The sequence below is a fragment of the Gopherus evgoodei genome, chromosome 22, assembly GCF_007399415.2.
Source record: "Gopherus evgoodei ecotype Sinaloan lineage chromosome 22, rGopEvg1_v1.p, whole genome shotgun sequence".
Lineage (NCBI taxonomy): Eukaryota > Metazoa > Chordata > Testudines > Testudinidae > Gopherus > Gopherus evgoodei.
In genome coordinates, this window is record NC_044343.1 from 6249095 (window position 1) to 6268703 (window position 19609).

The 19609-nt window shown below is 57.5% G+C and overlaps 2 protein-coding genes across 3 annotated transcripts in view; both read left to right on the forward strand.

Moving 5' to 3' along the window:
- LOC115638803 (granulocyte colony-stimulating factor receptor-like) overlaps positions 1–7207 on the forward strand; it is a 27726-nt gene extending 20519 nt beyond the window's left edge. The window contains exons 15-16 of the mRNA XM_030540795.1: positions 3664–3785; positions 7058–7207. Of these exons, the coding sequence (XP_030396655.1) occupies positions 3664–3785; positions 7058–7207 (272 nt within the window). The remainder of the gene's footprint in view (positions 1–3663; positions 3786–7057) is intronic.
- On the forward strand, positions 7160–19367 carry PLPP2 (phospholipid phosphatase 2). Of its 2 annotated transcripts, XM_030540326.1 has the most exons (7): positions 7160–7318; positions 8226–8314; positions 15636–15787; positions 16235–16512; positions 16708–16765; positions 17239–17415; positions 18285–19367. In XM_030540326.1, the coding sequence occupies exons 3-7, from the start codon at positions 15752–15754 to the stop codon at positions 18417–18419; spliced, it is 684 nt and encodes a 227-aa protein (XP_030396186.1). In that variant the 5' UTR covers positions 7160–7318; positions 8226–8314; positions 15636–15751; the 3' UTR covers positions 18420–19367. The 2 variants fall into 2 exon arrangements, with proteins under 2 accessions (XP_030396186.1, XP_030396185.1); XM_030540325.1 differs by lacking the exon at positions 8226–8314 and having other exon boundaries at positions 7176–7318.
- The last annotated feature ends 242 nt before the right edge of the window (positions 19368–19609 follow it).

A 19609-nucleotide genomic window follows, 5' to 3' on the forward strand; every position in this document is an offset into this window, starting at 1 on the left:
CGGCAGCTCCCCACTCCCATCTCCATCCTGAGGCGCCCTCCCTGTGGCAGCTCCCCCCGGCCCGAGGAGCCATGTGACAGCTTCCCACCCCAGCTCACCCACGCCCCGCCTCCTCCCCGAGCACGCCGTCGCTGCTCCACTTCTCCCCCTCCCAGGCTTGTGGCGCCAATCAGCCTGGAGCCCTCACCGCCCCCATATGCCGCAAGCCTGGGAGAGAGAGAAGCAGAGCGGGGCGGCATGCTCAGGGGAGGAGGCGGAGCAGAGGTGAGCTGGGGCGGGGAGTTCCCCTATGTGCCGCACCCCCCATTACTTGCTGCAGGCAGCTCTCCCCGTGCCCCCCTGCCCCGGGTCCCTCCACCTAAATGCCAACGACGACCGGCGCGGCCGAAGATCCGGCCACCGTGGTTGCCACCGAAGGACCCAAAATGCCGCCCCCCCAAATACTAGAATCCTAGGCGACCGCCTAATGGGTTGCACCGGCCCTGCTCCTACTACGATCATAAGTCAACAACACAGCAGAGTGCGTCCTGTAATGCTGATAGCTGGCAGACAGGTGAGCAGAGGTGACGGGGGGGGGGGGGGGGGCCTCATGCTTCCTTTCATAGGGTCTTGCCTTGCCAGTCATGAAAATGGGAGGGCCAATGGTTTGATGCCAATCCTGGACTGGTTTCTGCCGCTGCAGTTCTGTTGTTCTGACACCGGAGGGCAACAGAGCTTCAGTTTTTCATTGTTCTCAACTCAAAACTCCAAAGTGACCCTACCTAATCCTGTTAGTTCTGTCCCTTTCCTAGGCCTTTCTGCCTGTTCCTTTCGAGCAATTAAAGCCCTGCTTAGGGTCCACAGAGCCATCCCCTTTTGGCCAGGCTTGTGCTAGGACCTGTCTCAAAAAAGCCCGAGGTTCCCCCTGTTAATGGGATTTCACGTCATTAAATCATAGGGATTATTTAACGGTCTTGCTCCCCGGACACCTGCCCCTCCGCCCCACTACCCCGGTTCGATTGAAGTATTAAGGTCAGACGCACCTGGCCTTTTTTACCTACTGTTACAAGAACCACGGAAGACGACAGTAAGGGGAAGAAATTAGATTTGAACATAAATAATGATTTCTCGCCCTTTGCTTTGTGCGTTGGAGAGCCCTTTGCGGAGCGTCAGTTTCACTGAATCTCCAGGCGAGGTGCTTAGTTCCTCGGGTTCCCTTCTCTCCTGGGAGGGGTGGGGGCATGGGTTCACGGAGCAACAGAAGGAGCAAAATCTTGATTGAAAATAGGAGAATGTGGCTGTAGAACCACCAGAAATGGCAGGTGGCCCTCAGGCCAGAATGGGAGCGTTCCACGCACGTGGGAGTGGCAACCACTGGACAGCGTGTGTTAGGGTCCCCCACCCCCTATTCCAGCTGTAGCCAGAGGCTGGATCTGTAGCTTAGCCAGGAGAGACTCACGTTTTCAGCAGCCCCAGCTTTGTCATGGACTCCCCGCGGGGCAGACCCCTGGGCCACACAGCCCTGTCCGCTTAATTATTAATTGAAATGGACAAGGCGGGAAAGAAAACATCCTGGGGCAAAGCCCTCCCCGATGTCAATCAAAGGCATGGAGCCCTCGCCACCCCCATACCCCACCCCCCTGCCCCAGCGCAGTGAAAGTGAGTGAAGGTGGGGGAGAGCGAGCGATGGAGGGAGTGGGGATGGAGCAATTGGGGGTGGGGCCTCAGACAAGGGGCGGGGCAGACCCTCAGGGAAAGGGCGGGGCAGGGGTGTTCCGTTTTGTGGGATTAGAAAATTGGCAACCCTAGCTGGGGCCTGAGTCACTCGAATGGAACCACCCCTTGGAAAGAAGGCTGGGGTTCTCCAAGGACCCATGGGACTCACCCGGCAACATCCTGATTGGAGGAACCGATCTACAGGCAGGGCCTTGCATGGCTCATCCACTCTTTGCAACTCTCCATCCACCCCTCCACCAGCCTTGGTTGCAACGCGTGAGCACCACGTTCGCTTCGCGGCGGGTTCTCAGCTGCACCACCTCCCTCCAGGCAAATCAGCTGGGTGCGGGGAAGAAAAGCTGCACTCTTTTGTTTGTTTAACTGCACCCAGGCTAAGCAAACAAGCCAGGGACATGGCAGGAGCCAGTTCATTTCCAGTAGAGCACAGGGCTGGCTAGAGAATGTAGCAGGAGCACGTCAGGTTTCCTGCAAGGAGGCTGCAGTAGATCGTGGTATTACAGCCACGTTTCTGCTCGGTGCTAGGGCCTGTTAGCAGTTCTGATGCCAGTTCAGGCTGCTAGGTGGCTTAGTAATATTTGATGTGTATACGGCGCCTTTTCTGACGAAGGACCCTGCCCCGCAAGCCCCTTTGCGGGCAGAGCTCCGGCTAGAAGCCTGCTCATCATGCCCTGCAAAGAAACAAGCGCTGCTCAGCTGTAGCAGCTCCGGACAGATGCCACTAACGTGCACATTGCACCACCTGTGGGTGTGGGGAAAGGTTTGGGCTGAGGAGAGCAGGGGAAACCCCCTGTCCTTAGGGAAAGTGAGCTTGGATCTTCAGTATCTGCACAGAGCAGGCCGAGGGCTCAGCGGCCACCTAGAGTAAGGGACGTGACACTCACTTTACCAGCCTTGGAGGGATCAGCTGGGTGAGTCTGGTGAGGTTTGATCCTGTCTTTCCAGGGAGTCTAGAGAGATTTCAGGGCTGCTCAGCTCACAGAGCCACTGTCCAGTCATTTCAAATGTCTCAGGGCCCTGGAGGAACCGGGGGAACCGGTACGAGGGGAGGGGATGACAGGGTTAATGCTACAGCCCAATGGGGACTTAAGGGCTAGGAGAGCCGCAAGAGAGATCTCGGGGAGCTTGTGCCAGATGCGTGGGAGAGAAAGGGTTAGTTTAAATACCCAGGAAACATTCCCCTGCCCATCCCCCCCAATGCCTCCCTATTGAAACCATGTCTTCTTTTCACCCTTCCTTCCCCTAGGCCATGCATGGGCAGCCGGAGCTGGATCAGGGGCTGGACAAAGCACTGACCCTGGGGTCACCAGACCAGCAGAGAAACTGCCCTTTAAAGACGAGGCAAGGAGAGCGGCCATACTGGAATCACTGCCCTTCTCTGGGTGGCAGTGGGGGAGACCTGGCTACCCACCGCCAGCAGCCAGGGATGTCTACACCACAGCTGGGAGCAAGCCTCAGCTCCAGCCACCCCGCCACCGGCTCCTAGATGCAGTGTAGACATCCCCACGGGGTAATGCACCTGGGTAACCACCCCGCCCTGTGCCGTGTGCTGACTTAGGCTGCATTCGGAGGGCGGCACGGCTGTCACATGCATGGCAGCACACATTACACCCCATCAAGGAAAGAAACACGGCCTGGTTACCTAACCAGCGCCCAGGGCTGGCTGCCAACTCTCCCAGGAGCTCTGTGGATCAGCTCCTCCCACAGAAAAGCCTCAAGCGAGGAAAGGAAATAGGCAAGACTCTAAGCTCTTAGCAGCTGGCAAGGGGGCAGTTAAACACGTAGAGGGGCTTTGCAGATGGGGGTCCATGCCCTGGGAGGGGCAGCAGGGAGTCTCCAAGGAAAGGGAGGCGCTGCTTGCTTACTAGCGAGGGTTGTGGCACTAGAGAACAAACGGCTGGAAGTGCAAAGTCCTCTGTGGCACTCCTGTTTTGTGCCACCCCCCGGCAGCAGGGACGCAGAGCACTCAGCCAAATACTTTGCTGACCTGCTGGCTGGGGAAGCCATCGGAGGCTGAATCCCAGGCCCTGATCCTGCAGCGGCCTCCAGACAAGCCTGTCTCCGCCCAGGAAGTCGGGGGGGGGGGGAAGACGCCTGTTTGGTGCTCATTTCAGGATGTGGGGCTTAAAGAGGTGTGTGCATGGGGGCAGAGGGAGGACATGCCTATAGGACTTCATGGGCCTGGCTCTGCACCTTGTGCGGCCATTCTCACTAGTGCAACATGGGTGCAAAACGCAATGGGCACGTCTTACACCTGCTGCACACCCACTTTGCCCAGCGGGAATGACTGTGCAGGGTGCAGGGCACTGCAGAATCAGTCCCCCTCCCTTTAGGCCTCAAGCCTCCAACCCGAGTTAATAGATCCTGCAACCAGCCCCTTGTACCCCCCCGTTGGGTTTGCACTATAATCAATGGGGCTTCCACCCAGGTGGATCGCATTGTAAAAGCCGGGCCTCGGAGCGCATGCTGAGTGAATGGGATCTTACAGGATGGCAGGGAGCAGTTATATTTCTCTCCTTAAACCCCGGGGCATCCTGCAAGTGTTTCCAGGCCTGCTGGCTTCCCACAATGACCATGAGCATCCTTTCACAAGCCAGCCATGAAGTGTGTAAACAAACTGGATTGCTAGCTATCATCTGGGTGGTTTCTACATTATTATCACATTTCCTTCAGTTTCTAACCAAGACTCAGTCCTGGGGTCTGGGCCTTTCCTACAAAGCTGAAGCAAACAAAATGCAACTGACACTATAAACGCAATATAGACAATCATCACCGTGAGAATCGAATGTTTTATGGAGCCCTGGCATGCTGGACTTTCGCCTTTGCTGTTTTATCGTTTGCATCGTTTGAGTTTTCCATTGCAGGCTTTGTCAGTGCCCTGCTACCTAGGCCTTGGCTACACTGGCGCTTTACAGCTCTGCAACTTTCTCTCTCAGGGGTGTGAAAAAAACACCCCCCGAGCGCTGCAAGATACGGCTCCCAGCGCTGCAAGCTAATCCCCACGGGAGGTGGAGTACCGGCAGCGGTGGGAGAGCTCTCTCCCAGCGCTGGCGCTGCGACCACACTCACACTTCAAAGCGCTGCCGCGGGAGTGCTTTGAAGTTTCAAGTGTAGCCAAGCCCCCCCTAGATTCAAAGAATCTAGATTTATAGATTTTAAGGCCAGAAGAGATGTTAGATCATCTAATCCTGTACACCACAGGCCATAGATTTTCTCCCAGTTATCCCTGCACTGACCCCTAACGTCTTTTCCTGGCAGCCAGTCTTGATTTGAAGACATCAAGAGGCGGCGAATCCAACACTTCCCTTGAAAGTTGGTTCCGGTGGTTAGCCACCCACACTGTTCACAGTTCATGCCTCAGTTCTGATCTGAATTTGTTCTGCCTTGAATTTCCAGCCCTTGCTTCTTGTTCTGCCTTTCTCTGCTAGGTGAAGGAGCCCTTTAGTACCCAGCATTTTTCTCCCCCGGCGGTACTTGTACACGGTAATCAAGTCACTTCTCTATCATTTTTGTGGCAAGTTAAGCAGACTGAGCTCCTTGAATCTCTCCACGTCAGAGGTTTGCTCCAGCCCTTGGATCATTTTTCTGGCTCTTCTCTGCCCCCTCTCCAATTTTTCAACCTCTGTTTCAAACTGAGCAGACCAGAGCTGGATACGGCATTCCTGCCTCGGTCTCCCCAGCGCTGTGTACAAAGGGCAAATCCCCTCTCATCTCACAACTCCCGTCTTTCTCCCTCCAAGGATGGCAGGAGCTCTTTTAGCCACAGCAATTTAGAGCTGGGAAAGACCTATTATAAGAACATAAGAATGGCCATACTGGGTCCATCTAACCCAGTGTCCTGTCTTCTGACAGTGGCCAATGCCAGGTACCCTAGAGGGAATGAACAGAACAGGGAATCACCAAGTGATCCATCCCGTCGCCCATTCCTAGGGTGACCAGATGTCCTGAATTTAGGGTCTTTTTCTTATATAGGCTCCTATTATCCCCCACCCCGTTCCGATTTTCCACAGGAAAAAAAATCTCCTAATGCTGAAATCTATCAGGCAGCAGAATCATCTCCCAAGGGAAGCGTCAAGATTCCCATTGCTGGAGTCATTTAACATTTCTCAGGACAGAGCACTCTGGAATACAGTACTCCAGAGGGAATGGTCCTGCACAGGCCCAGGGGTCAGGCATGATGGGATTTGCCCTTCCACATCAAGTCCAGGATCTTGTGCATTTGTGATGCTTCTTTTCCATCTCCTGTTTCTATGAGGTCATCTTGTCCTCCCTTTCGCAGGCCCTGGCAGGGACACGGGAAAGTTTAAACAAACAGTTCCCTTTCTTTGGCCCGGATTTACAGCTGGCGCAATGGAGGATGTGTCTCTCCCGGCCTCGGCTTGAAGGCCCCACTACCTGCCTGGCTGGTTTGGTTCCTCCCTGCTGGGGTCAAGCCTTGCACAATTGGCCAGGGGGCAGGACAGATTGCTTTGCCGTAGGTACAGGGCACTCTAGAAGGCAGGATCCCAGAGTGAGGGGCCGGGGGTGTGTCCCGCACAGCGCAGCAGGGGAGGTGGGAATGATCAGGAGAGGAGGGATTTAGAACCACCGTGATGGGCGGCAGGGAAGGAGTGGGTGCTAAGCAGGGCCCCGACACTCAGAAAGCAGAGCTGGGATTACCACTCATGAGCATTAGGTAACTGGTCTTCTGAAGCTTTCCCCTTCCCCATGTGACCAGAAATATTCTCTCTCCCCCCACCCCTATCTTCTGCCCCATAAACCCCCCGCCTTCTATCTCCAGTCCTAAAAGCCCCTACCCCTCATCTCCTGCTCCATAACTCCCTTCCCCCCATCTCCAGCCTCATAACACGCCTGTCCCCTGTCTTCGGTCCCATCAACAGTTCGTCAGCGCCTGCCCCCATAAACCCTCAGTCTCATCTCCTGCCCTACCTTCTACATCATAACCCCCACTTCCCCATCTCCTGCCTCATAACCCCCCACCTCTTATCCCTGCCCTATAACCCCCTCCCCTCTCTTGCCCCATCACTCCCTACTCCCATCTCCTACCCTATAACCCCCACCTCTTATCCCTGCCCCATAGCCCCCTCCCCTCTCCTGTGCCATTTTCCCTGCCCCATCTCCTACCCTATAACCTCCAGGTCTCGTTCCTGCCCCATAACCTCCTGCCCATCGCCTCCTGACCCCATCTCCTATCCTATAACCCCCCTCTCATCCCTGCCCCATAACTCCCCTCTCCCCATCCCCATCTCCTACCCTATAACCCCCAACTCTGTTCCTGCCCCATAAACCCCTCCCCTCTCCTGCCCCATCGCTCCCTGCCCCCATCTCCTCCCGTGCTCCCCAGGCGGCGGCGCTGCCCCCTGGCGGCTGCAGGCGGCTGCGGAGGGCGGTCCGCTCCCAGCCCGGCCCCGCCCCCCCCGAGCCCCGGACTTTAACTCCTCGCCAGGCGGCCGGTCGCTCGCTCGCCCTTCTCCTGCTGCCGGGGGCCATGTGAGCCGGCGGGGCCGAGCGGAGGGCAGCGCACGGGGGGCCGGGAGCGGAGCCGCAGCCAGCATGGAGCGCAGGAAAGTCTTCGTGGTGCTCGATGTGCTCTGCGTGGTGGTCGGTAAGGACCTCCCCCCCCTTGTCCGGTCCTGGCGCCAGCTGCCCGGTTCGGAGCCAGTTGGAAAACTACCCCCGTCCGGTCCTGGTACCAGCTGTGCAGCCCCCTCCCCCCTTCACCAGCGCCAGCTGTGCAGTGTGTCCCCAAACCCCCCCCCCGGCGCCAGCTGTGCATTGCCCGCAGCTTTCCGAGCCAGGGCCCGGCCCCAGCTTCTCCCCCTCCCGGCCCAGCTCCAGCCTGTGCAGGGCTGGGGGGTGGAAGTGGGAAGGGGATGGGGGCTGGCATGGGAGGTTGTGGGGGGAGGGGGCTAGTTAAGGGAGTCCCTTAACCCTCATGTGCTTGTGTCTCTTTTCCTTTCGACCTATGGCTGGAATTGGCCCTGGTTCCCCAGAGCAGACCCTCTTCCCTGAGACCCCATGTCACTCCCTGGGGCTTCAGGGGGCTGCCCCATGCCCAGTGGGTGAACCTGCGTTGCAGGAGGGAGCCCTGCTGCCCTCCTAATGGGGTGTGTGTGTGACCCCAATGGAAGCAGCCCCCTGCAGTGGGGCAGGTGAGCTGGGGGTGGGAGCCAACCGCCAGCTGTGCTGGAGGATGTGAGTTGGCTCTTTGCTGGGTGAGTGAGCACCTGAGCTGCCACCCAGTTACCCTTTGTTCCCAAAGGCCATTAGCCAGCTCATAAGGGCACAGTCCTGAGTTTATGGCTCAATAAGGAACTGGTTTCCCTCCGATCTGCCAGCCTGGAGCGACTGTGCAGGGAAGGGACCATAAGAATTAAGGGCTTTGGCCTTTGCATCCACAAGGAACATTTGTGCAGGTGGGCAGCGTTGGCACCCTGCCACCCAGAGAGTGTTTTCGGTGCGGGGAAAAGCAGGCGGCGTATGTTTATGGCTCACCCTCTGTGCACTTGCAGGGGGTGGGGAGAGACGGCTGTGGATCCTGCTCCAAGAATTGGACAGCTGGGCCGTTTAAGAAATCCCATCTGGAGGGGAAAGGCCAAAGGTGCGGGCCTTGATTTAGGCAGATGCCAGCTACGAATTCTGTTTTTAAACAGGCATTCTTGGGGGAAGTAGTTTTCTACTGCAAGTTGCTGACTTGCCAGCAAATATAGGGTTAAATTAGAGCGAAGCTGGGAGCCGTTGTGTCTGTAAACAACGAAATCAGGCCCATCCGAACTTCTGCTCTGGCCACAGCGGCACCAAGGGGCAGCTTGGCCAATGCAGAGAGGCGAAATGGCATCAGTGCTGGGGTCCTGTCTAATCTCCCCAGCACTGCCAGGCGTGCGAGAATGGGTCTCTGAGGAGAGGCTCGGGGCGTGCAGCTGGTGGGCTGCAAAGCAGTTGACTTTCCCCTTTGCCTTCACCCTTTCCCAGCGTAAAGCTGGCACCATCAGCCAGTGCATTGGTGAGGGAGACTCTCCCCTTTGAGTGTAGGCTGCTACCAGGAGCTGGCTTGCCCTGGCTGAACCAACCGCCTTGCTCTGTGTCCCTATGCCATTGTGGCTCAGAATGGTGGGCCACTGGCTAGTATCCTTCTCGCTGTGACTTGCACGCTGGTGAATGCAAGCAGGAGCCAGGTCTGGAATAGGGTGGCATTGCTCTGGATTTTGAGGCATGTATGCATTTCCCCCAGTGCACGTGTCTCCCCCAGGTCTCTTGTGAGAACCCAGTGCTGGTGAAAGGTGCTGGATCATAGACACCTTATCCTCAGACCAGCTACAGCACTGGCCCGCTGCCCTGCCAGTGCACCTCAGCCGGGCCCTGGAGGGAAAGGGATCAGCTACCTTCCCTAGCAGCTCCTCTGGTGAACCAGACTCTGTGAAGAACTGAACAGAGACCCACCAATTTCATGTCACCCAACGGCCATTGGATGGTGGTAACTTCCCTTTGCTACCAACCTGGTCTTGGCTCTGACTTCCCCATTGGGCAATGGGTTAACCAGTGGGTTAAAAATATTGAATGTGCACATGCCGGTTTTAGCTACCTCCCATGCCCTCTTCGCTCCCTGAACAGACAAATGCTGCCTCTAAAATAGCCATCTACGAGCCCATAATTAAAATACCCTTAAAATAAAGGCACAGGTCTTAATTTCAGCTTGGACCTCCTCTGGGATCTGTGTAAACCACAGGTGGAAGGAACCGAGGTTCCGGGTTTTGTTTAGGTTTCTCTCTTGCGTGGCTCTTTTATTTTTAGTGGCTGTGGATTAAATTATCCTGCGAGGAAAACTGGTGCCTTATTTGAGCTGCAAATGAACGTCTTGGGTATATTTTTAAGATGCCTGCTGTGTTTGCGTTTCACCTGGAAGCCCTGCACAGCTGGGGCGTGTGAAAGGAGCAACAGGCCTGTTGCTATTTTTAGTTTTTGGGTCCCCCCCCCCACCCGCCATTGTTTCCGCCAGAGAAAGTTGCAAGGGAGAATTTTGCATGTTGCTGGAACCAGCAGGGTGAGTTTTTCACCTGGGCAGGAGGCTGCACAAGAAGGGTGGAGGTGCCTTTTTCCCCACCTCCTTGATAATTTTTTTTTGCTTTTGTGCAGCACGGAGAAGACAAAGGGGGCCTGTTTACCCACAGAGGCCTATTAAACAATGGACTGGATGGAAATTGTTTTAAAGGTGGAACTTGGGAGATGCGTCCCTTTTAAGGCAGCCCAGCGCCTCCGGCCCTCGTTACTCACGCAGGCACTTTGGCTTGCTGGCGCTCAAGCATTGGTGCAGGGCTGGGATCCTCTGTTCGGACACGACACAAGCAGGTTACTGCCTGCTGCCTTGGGCTGGGCTGGAGGCGGGAGCGGAGCACTGGGATTCTCTGCCGGGAGTGCTAACCAAGAGGCGAATGACTGTCTGGTGGTGGCTTCAGTGGTGGGATTCCCTGCCCTGCTGGGGGCTGGGTAGAACCCCTCACCACCAAACCCCCACAGCCGTGGGATGGTAACCGCTTTAGGCCGCGTCTAGCCTGGTTGAGGAGTTGAACTCCAGAGGCCTAGATGGGAAAAGCTCCCTGTTCAGTAGCTGAGCCATCCAGTCCCCTGAAGTCAGTTCTCTGTCCGGTTGACCCTTTCTTCTTCCTCCAGCGTGGCCTTGCACCATCGCTTGAGGGCCCATGGCCTGGGGCAGATTAGAACAGACCCTAAGAGAGGCTACGGATCAGAATGCAGCCTCTGCAATGCTGTAAAACAAACCTGCTTAACCTCTTGCCTCCTGTGGCTCCCCAGCTCTGCCTCGGATGCACGTAGTGCTGGGTCCCATGGCCTGGAAGGGTCCTGCAGCTGAAGAGGAGTGTGGCTGATCCTGCAGCCTGTCTATGCTAGGGTAATTTGCACTGGTGTAACTTCACCAGTGCAAGCCCCTAATGTGGACACTGTCCTGGTGCAAAATGGGGCTTGCACAAGTGCAATGTATGCTGGTAATTACAGGGTAAATTTCACTAGTGCAAGCCCCATCTTGCGCCAGGGCAGCGCATCCACTTTGCGGGAGGTTGCACTAATGAAAGCACAAACAAGCCATCCACCTCAGTATAGACAGATCCCTAGTCTTAAACCAGATAGATACTGCTGCCTTGTCTACACTGGGATCTCAGCCACCAGCATAGGTGCATTAGCGCAAACCTCTAGTGAAGATGGTACTTACACCAGAGCCACTTACCCTTGTCTTAAAACCAACATAAGCTCTGCTGGTGCAAATTGTGTTTCCACAAAGAGTTTGCACTGGTGCAACTGCACCATTGACAGAAATCCTAGTGCTGACAAGGCCTAGCTTGCCGCCTCCAGGTGGCTGATGGTTGCTCTGCCATCTGTGCTTGGACAGAGAAATCTCCCTGCATTCCAAGTGCTTATAAACCACCCTGCAAAGCCGTAACTGAGTCCAGGGACCAGGCGCAACAAAGTGTCGTTAAGAATGCAGCCAACTGGAAAGTTTCGGTTAACTTGGAAATGGAATTTTGTCTCCCCCCCGCATCCCTCCCTTATCTGACCAGCTCTGTGGATGGCAGTGCCCACGGATAGAACCAACCCATTAGCCACAGCCCCTGCAGTCTCCCCTACGTGACAGCAGACACTGGCTCCTGGCTGGCTTCCCCCAGGGATCATGGAGGAGAGATGCCAGTTCCCAGAGCGCCTCTTAGATTGGTTACAGAAGGTGGGGGGGGGTACATCCTCAAGGGGTTACGTTGCCTGTGTGGCTATAGGAGCATGACACCAGGGGGCGCCACTCCCACAAGTGGGAATGCACCGGGGTGCCTGGCTCCCAGAACAGCACTTGGGTCCGGGAAGGTGGCTGTGGGACCCTGTCGTAGTGGAGGGTGGGGCTGGGTGGGCTCCAGCACATGCAGGGCCACGTTGAACAGAAAACTGCCCTTTGTCCGGTCCTGTGGCTGAATCCTTCCTTTCCCGGTTACCTCCCAGTGCTGCCGGCTTCCTCCTCCCCCGTGTCACCATAGGGAAAGCACCGTCCTTTGCTGGGGCAAAGCACGGTGTCCGCAGAGTAAAGGGGGGCGCAGGAGAGCCCCATCTCGCAGGCATCTCTGCAGGGCTGGAGCTGTTTGGAGACTTAGGTTCAAGCCCCTTGTGGAGTCATGGGGGGGAGGAGGATCCCCCAGCATACCAGGCAGGGGGATGTGTGTACCCACGACTGCCTGGCTAGGGCTAGTACTGCTGCGGCCCAGCCAGCCCTGGAGCATGTCTGCTGGGCTCATGTCCTGCCCCTGCCCTGGCTCCATCGCACCAGGGCCATTGTATCTCGGTCCGCGTGCCCTGCTGCAGCCTGGCGAGTTGTTCCAGTGGCAGCAGCAGGCACAGTTCGGACCGTTTGGGTGGAGTGATCGTCTCTTCCTGCCCCACCCTGGCACTGACTGCCAGGCCTCCGCTCCGCCTGAGCTGGCACAGAACGAGACCTGCCCCGCTGCCGATTCGGCCCGGGAGCTGGCACGGGCGGCGTGTGTCGTGCGCGGGAAGGTGGGGGGAACGGTGGGCTTGTACCTGTGACGCGGACTGTGTAAATATCCACCTGGTCTTGCTCGGAGGGAGGGAAGCAAGCGCGGAGCATGATCTCCGAGGGGAACAGCTCTGCCGCAGGGAGGGGATTTGGGGCGATGCAAGGGGAGCAGCAGTCAGATATGTGGGGCTCCGGGGGAGTGGGTAGGATCTTGCGGCACGGTCTGATCTGGGCAATGGTGTGCAGGGTATGGACAGGATTGAGCTGAGTGATGTTACTAGCGGTGCCCCCTGGCCCTCGGGGCACTCACCGGGGCACCATCTATAAGGCAGAGCACGGCTCCTTAGCACACATTCCTTATCCCCCTCCATATTCGGCAGCCACAGGTAATTGCTGAGAGGCTGCAAGCTGTCACACTAACGACCGCTTATTCATCCGGCGAACGCAGGCGCCGGGGCTGCTATTTTGGGTAAAACCTCTGGAGCTGAAAATTGCCATCTTAATTGACGTGAATGAGCCAGCTGGCTGAGGGGATGGTGTGTGGGGTGGGGTGGAGCCTCAGCTTGGGGACAGAGATGTGGGGGGCTCGTTACCTTCATCTTGACCCAGGGGCTAGTCACCGGTGGCGTGGTCCCGTTGCAGGCAGAGGAAGTGGTCTGCCTTTGGCTTGGAAGAGCGCAAAGTTAGGCTGGGAGCCTTCTCTCCCTGTCGGTAATGAAGAGCTATCGGATCCTGGGAAGAGCGGCTCTGTAGGAGGGCAACGGGGTCTTCGGGGGCTGCCCCAGGGATGTGCTGTCTGCCCAGGGAGTGGGGTGGGCCTAGGACCCCATTTCTAAGCACTGCGCTGAAGAGAAACAAGTCGACTGGCCAGGAGAGAGGGTCACTGCCCTGCTTGGCTGGCGGTGGTCAGGCGACAGAGGGACGAGGGCAGCTGGAAGATTGAAGAAGGCAAAGATACAGGCGACCTGCTCTGTTGATTGAGAGGGGTTGGGGTGGGGGGTCCCCCAGAGACTTGGCCCTGCGTAGAGGAGAATGAGTCCAGCTGCCTGCATGTCAGAGCCCTAGTATGATTGTCCTCCCTTTTCCTCCCCTCTCGTCAGCCCGGCCTGGGTGGGTCTAGACGGTGTAGGAGGAAGGTGAAGATGAAGATTTCTCCGAGGCCTCCTGGGCGCAAGGGAAGCTGGCAGCAGGTTGGCCCTGGGAATGGCTGAGTTTTGAAATCACCGGCCCCACCTCTTCGGGCTCTGTGCCTGGCCCGCTGGCATCTGCCTGTCCTTAGTCATCACCCCGACTCCCCAGTGAGGAGGCTGGAAACCTGTGGATGCCTCATCCCACTGGATGCTGTAGTGGTGGGATGAGGAAGAGCTGCCACCCCCTGTAGTATTGTAGGTCATGGGGCAGTATAGTCTGGTGGTTAGAGCAAGGGACTGTGACTCCTGGCTCTGCATGACTCTGGGAAGGTACATTAGAAGCTTTCCGGGGCAGAATCCACATTTTGCTGTGTGCAGCACCGGGCACACGGGGGCCTCGTTCCTGACTGGAGGTTCAAGGTACTACTGTAAATCTTCCCCCCCCTCCCTGGGCATATCACCCCCTCTCTGCACAGAGGCTGCACTGGGCCTGCGCAGCACAGCTGGGACGTGGTTGGGCTGTGATATAAACACAGGGCTGGGTGACCATGGGCAAGCCACTTCCCTGTTCTGTGCCTCAGTTTCCCCACCTGTAAAAAGGAGAAATTCACAGCGGGAGCTGTGAGGATTAGCTACTGACCGTGGAGCATTTGGAGAATGGCAGGTGTTAGATGTCTTTCTGTCTACTCCAGTAGCACCTAAAGGCCCCAGTGCAGATCAGGGCCCCATTGTGTGAGATGATGTACGTACACAGAGTAGAAGACAGCTCCTGCCCCAAAGACCTTGCTATCTAAGAAGGCAGGACAGGTAACGATTGGGAGAAAAGCAGGACCCTGATTTTTATAGATGGGGAAACTGAGGCAGAACCAAAGTGACTTGCCCAGGGCCATGCAGGGCATCTGTGGCAGGGCTGGGGCCTGAACCCAGATTTCCTGAGTGCCAGTGCGGGAGCCTTAGTCACAAGACCACCCTTCCTACCTAAATATGGCTGTTGAATTTCACACTGACCTGGGCTTGGTGGGTCTCTCCGGTTCTGCTGCGGTGGCAGAATGCGGAGCCGCAGGTGAGGGACATGCGGGCCTGTCGGAGGGGGGCTAGTGCCGAGCAGCAGATGGGAGAGATGCTTCTTGTAGCTGAGTTGCAATTTCTGCTCTGCAGGTGGTTGTGTTTACAGCAGCCTCGCAGCTGCCAGGGCCTGATAACGGGGCTCTGCTAATCGGCAGCAGCCAGGGAGCGGATGGGAGGGCCCAGGGGGTGCCAGCTCCTCCGCCAGTTGCCTTGTATTCCTGGAAGGCAGAGTCCTGTGAATCAGGGCAGCTGTGACTGAGGTCGTGGCCTCCCCGGGGGAAGGTGGGTGCCTGGCAGTGATTGGGCCCATCCAGGCCGTCCTGCTGGTGACCCCGACCCAGGGCTATAAAGATCCTTTAGAACAGCCGTGCTGGATCGGACCGACGGTCCATCTGGCCTGGAATCCTGTCTCCGAACTTGCTCAGGTGCTGGATAGTTCGGGATCCTTCCCTGGGATCTGCCCCAGCCCAGAGTCATGTCTGCATTGAATTAGACCCCGGCTACCCCCCTCCGTGAGTGGCACGTGGCATGGGGGGGCAGGCTTGGGGCAGGGTCGTAAGTGACTCTAGTGCCAGCCAGAGGGGCTGCCTTGTCCCCTCTGGATTCGGGAGCCCCCTCTAGCCAGAGAGTAGGTGCCATGTGGGCAGTGTCGGGAGCAGCCTTCCCCCGTGTGCTGCCCTCTGCCGTTGCTCCCCAGGCTCAGCACACAGGTAAGGACTGAACCGGAGGGGGGCGTTCATGCCAGTGGCAGTGTCGTGGGCACCTGCCCACTGAGCAGGGAACCGCCAGCTCCTGTCACAGAGATTGTGATGGGCCCCATGTCTGGGTCCTTCCAACCAGGACCGAGCCACCTAGGGGTGAGGATGCTCCATATCCCACCGCAGATCCAGGCAGGGGTGGCCGGTGGTGGCTTTGCTGGGTCCGGTGCTGTCTGGGTTTGGTCTGTGGCGCTCTGAGCTCAGCTAGGCCTGGGTAAATGGGGGTGGCTGGGCCGGGAGTCAGCAAATCTCTGAACCTGCAAAAGGGACTTGGGTTCCACCCGTGCCAGCCAGGATGGGACATGGAGCCCATTGCTGGGCATCTCCCTGCTCTCCAGAGGGAAGGGAGGGGAGCCAGGGAGATATACCTCTGAGGGGGATGGACTGTGCCCCATCCTACAGAGAGAACCTCCCTGACTCCCCTCCCCGCTCTGCCTTCAGCTTCCCTGCCCTTCGTCATCCTCACTCTGGTGAACTCTCCGTACGAGCGTGGATTCTACTGCAACGATGACTCCATCCGCTATCCCTACAGGCCAGACACCATCACCCACGGGCTCATGGCGGGAGTCACCATCACCTGCACCGTCCTCATTGTAAGGAAACCTGGGGGGCTCCCCATTTCATTCCCCTCCCCCTTCCTGAGCACCCTCTTAGACGGCCTTGCGCCACCCCATCCCGGAACACCACGACCTGGCTGATCTGGGCAGCAGATCCCTTAGCTGACTCCCGCACCGAGCAGCCGGCCCTGCAGGGGCTCTAAGGGTATCTCTGGTCCCATCGATCTGCCCGTGTGGCCGGCTCCCTGCGGGGAGAGGCTAGGGCAGGGATAACTCTCAAGGCCTCTCTGTCCCCTGCTGGGAGCTTCCCCCAGAGCCAGCAGCTCCCTTCACCACCACCCCACAGCAAAACTCTGCAGCGGTGCTCCTGGCCGCTCCAGCTGGGATTGGCTCTGCTGTCCTTGCTGCCCAGGTCTTGGAGAGCAGAGCCGGCCCTGGCTCCTCCTGGGCGGCTGCTCACTGGCCCTCCCTTGGCTTCCGCAGATCTCCGCGGGCGAGGCCTACCTGGTGTACGCTGAGCAGCTCCACTCCAAGTCCGAGTACAACAACTACCTCGCCGCCCTCTACAAGGTAGTGGGTACGTTCCTCTTCGGCGGGGCCGTCAGCCAGTCCCTGACCGACCTAGCCAAGTACATGATCGGCCGGCTCCGGCCCAACTTCTTGGATGTCTGCGACCCCGACTGGTCCAAGGTGAACTGCTCCGTCTACAAGCAGCTGGAGAACGTGTGCCGGGGGGACCCCAGGAACATCACCGAGTCCAGGTGACACGAGGGGCTTCACGGGGGTGTGAGGGGGAGAACCTTCTCACGGGTGTTGGGGGTGGGGGAGGGCGGCTTGAGAACCTGAGAAACGCCACACCAGACTGATATCCACCGTGGGGGGGTCCTGTGGGCTTATTTGAGGGCAGGTGGAGGGAGTGGGGTCTCTCCTCCTGATCCAAGTCTTTGTTCTTTCAGGTTATCCTTCTATTCTGGACATTCCTCCTTCGGGATGTACTGCATGGTGTTCCTGGCAGTGAGTAGCTATCTCCGGGTGTGCGTGTGCTGTCACAGCAGAGAAAGGGGGGAGTGTGGTCTAGTGGGTAGAGCTGAGGGGAGTCAGTGGGTCAGGACTCCTGGGTGCTATTCCCAGCTCTGGGGGGAGGTGTGGTCCAGTGGGTAGAGCCGAGGGGAGGTGGGAGTCAGGACTCCTGGGTTATGTTCCCAGTTGTGCCTCTGATTATGTGAATTTGGGTTAATCCCTTTGCCTGGCTGAGCTGCAGTGTCCGTCCCCTCCCCCCTGCCTGCTGGGGGCAGAATCCAGCGGTATGGCCACAACCACCCGTGCCCCCGCTAGCATCATTGTGCAACCCCACTTGGTTTTGGGTCCCTGCGCGTGGTCCGCGGGGCGATCCCGGGGTGGGAACATCTAGGTGAAGCTACCCTGCTGGCACTGAGCTGGGGGTGGCACTGGGGCGACTGACTGACCGTCGTCCCTTCTCTCCCCAGCTGTACGTCCAGGCCCGGCTGATCGGGAAATGGGCCCGGCTCCTGCGCCCCACGATCCAGTTCTTCCTGATCGCCTTCGCCATCTTCGTGGGCTACACCCGGGTCTCCGACTACAAGCACCACTGGAGCGATGTGCTGGTGGGGCTCCTCCAAGGGGCACTCATTGCCATCCTCATTGTAAGCGCACATGGGGGCATCCCCACCCCTCCCTCCATGCTCCCCTGGGGATCTCTGGCTCTGCCGTGGGCACCGCCTGCTGATGGATAGATCCTAGCGCCCCCCTCCCCTTCTCCCCAGCCTTGCAGCCCTGTGCCCACCCCCCATCCTCACAATCTTGCATGCCTGGCAGCTTTGCTCTGGATGGTGGTTTTGACCTCATCCAGCCCAGAAACGGGGCGTCTCGATTCAGCCTCCTCCCTTTGTATCAGCCCTGCCCAAATCCAGGTAACTGCAGGTGCCTGATGCTTGAGGGAGGCGATCCACCCACTCTGCCATCGCATTAGCACCTGGTCTGTTGTGCCCTGTTCCGCCGATTGCCCCAGGAGTCAGCGGGAATGGCCTAAAGATCCAGGTTGGATTATCCCCGGTCTCAGCAGGGTCGTGACCTCCAGCAGCACGAGCTCTGAATTCCTGCCCCGGGCTCTGACTCCTGCTTGGTTCCCCAGCAGAGACTGCTGAGGAGGAACTAACAGGCTAAGCCAGCAGCAGCTGCTCTGTGACATTGCTTCACACCCTCCTTCTCCTCCGTTGCTCTGTGCAGCAGAGCAGGGCCTCACGGTCCCCAGGCACAAGGAGTCAGGACTCCTGGGCTCTGTTCCCAGTTCTGCCACTGACTTGCTGCATGACCTTGGGCAAGTCACTCAGACCAAAACTTTATCGAGGCTGCTGGACGCAGCCAGACCCCATGGCCCTCTCTGGGCCGGTGTCGCCACACAGGATCTCCCTGAGCCCTGGCCTGGATCCTGGATCCACTGAGAGATGTTCCCTTGATGAAATTATCCCCTAAAGCCTCATTCTTTTCTCTTCTTTCTTCCTCCCTGCCCCAGGTCCGCTATGTCTCTGACTTCTTCAAGCAGCGTCCACCTTTGCAGTGTGAGGCGGACCCGGAGCACAAACCCAGCTTACCGCTGACCAGGAGTGAGCCCGATCGCAACCACTACAGCTATCCGGGAGCTCCCTGAGCCGCGGGAGCTGGGGGGGCAGCGCTGCTGGACAGCTGATGGCTAATCCCAGGCCCCACCAGGCTGCCTGCCAGGGCTTTGAGGGGGGAATCCCGGTTAATTGGTTCCACGGCTAATGAGTTCCTTATTACTGCATGGTGCCACGGCACCTGAGGGACCCCCTGGGGGGAACCAAGCAAAGACGTTTTTAATGCTCATATGGAGCGCTGTGTGGTAACCAGCCCTCCTGCCTCTCAGCTCCAGGGGCGTGGATCCCTCCAGGAGTGGGTGGGTGCGTCTCGTGCTTCCGAGGGTGGCTTTCCAGCCCTCTGCGTGGAAGAGGCACAGGGGTGGGACTGCTTGTGAAGCGAAGAGTAAATTCCACGCGAAGCCTGAGTGGTGTGGCGCTGACAGCGTCAAATTATATTCGTGTTGATGACTCCAGATCCTCGCTGGGACACCACCAGGAGGCCAATGCCACCAGAACATTGCTGGGCTAATGATTTGAACCCGAGTTCTTCTCTGCAGCTTGGTCACCTTAAAATATTCCCAGTACTCAGCAGCCGATGCAAATGATCGATGCCTGGGGAGAGTCTGCTCCCATCACTCCTGACCCCGCTGCGCCAGAGTGAACTGCCGCCTGAGTTTGTGAGGTGCTCTGGACGCTCCATAGGAAAATCTCTGCAGCCGTCTCAGCTGATTCTTTAATGGGGGGGGATGGGGAAGGGCAGGGGGAAATCTTCTGTGGTAAAGGAAATAAATTGCAGTCTGGAGATGGGCACGGATTCTGGCCCTTTGAGAGAGCACGTTACCTGGTCCAGCTCCTGCTAACAATCTCGCCTCTACCACACAGCTGCATCTGGCACCAAGGATACTTGGGCCTCCTTTTAAACTACATAAATTTTCATGATGATGCGTTTTTTGTATTCAGTGTGTTTTTTATTTTTACATTAGATCATCCTGAAAGAATGGCAGTGTCAGGTCTATTCTTTTACTCCACGGATGTTTGTGGCCTCGAAATACATGGGTTTAAATGTTTTTGTTTTTTGTTTTTCAAAAACGGGGGATTTTTATGAAACCCCAAATTGATAGAAACGTTTGCCTCAAATTATAGATTTTTAACATTTCAGTGGGAATGGGTTTTGGGTTCTTAACGTCGATACCCTCCCCCATCCCTTTCTTTGCTGGCTTTGTGAGGCAAGCGCCAGGAA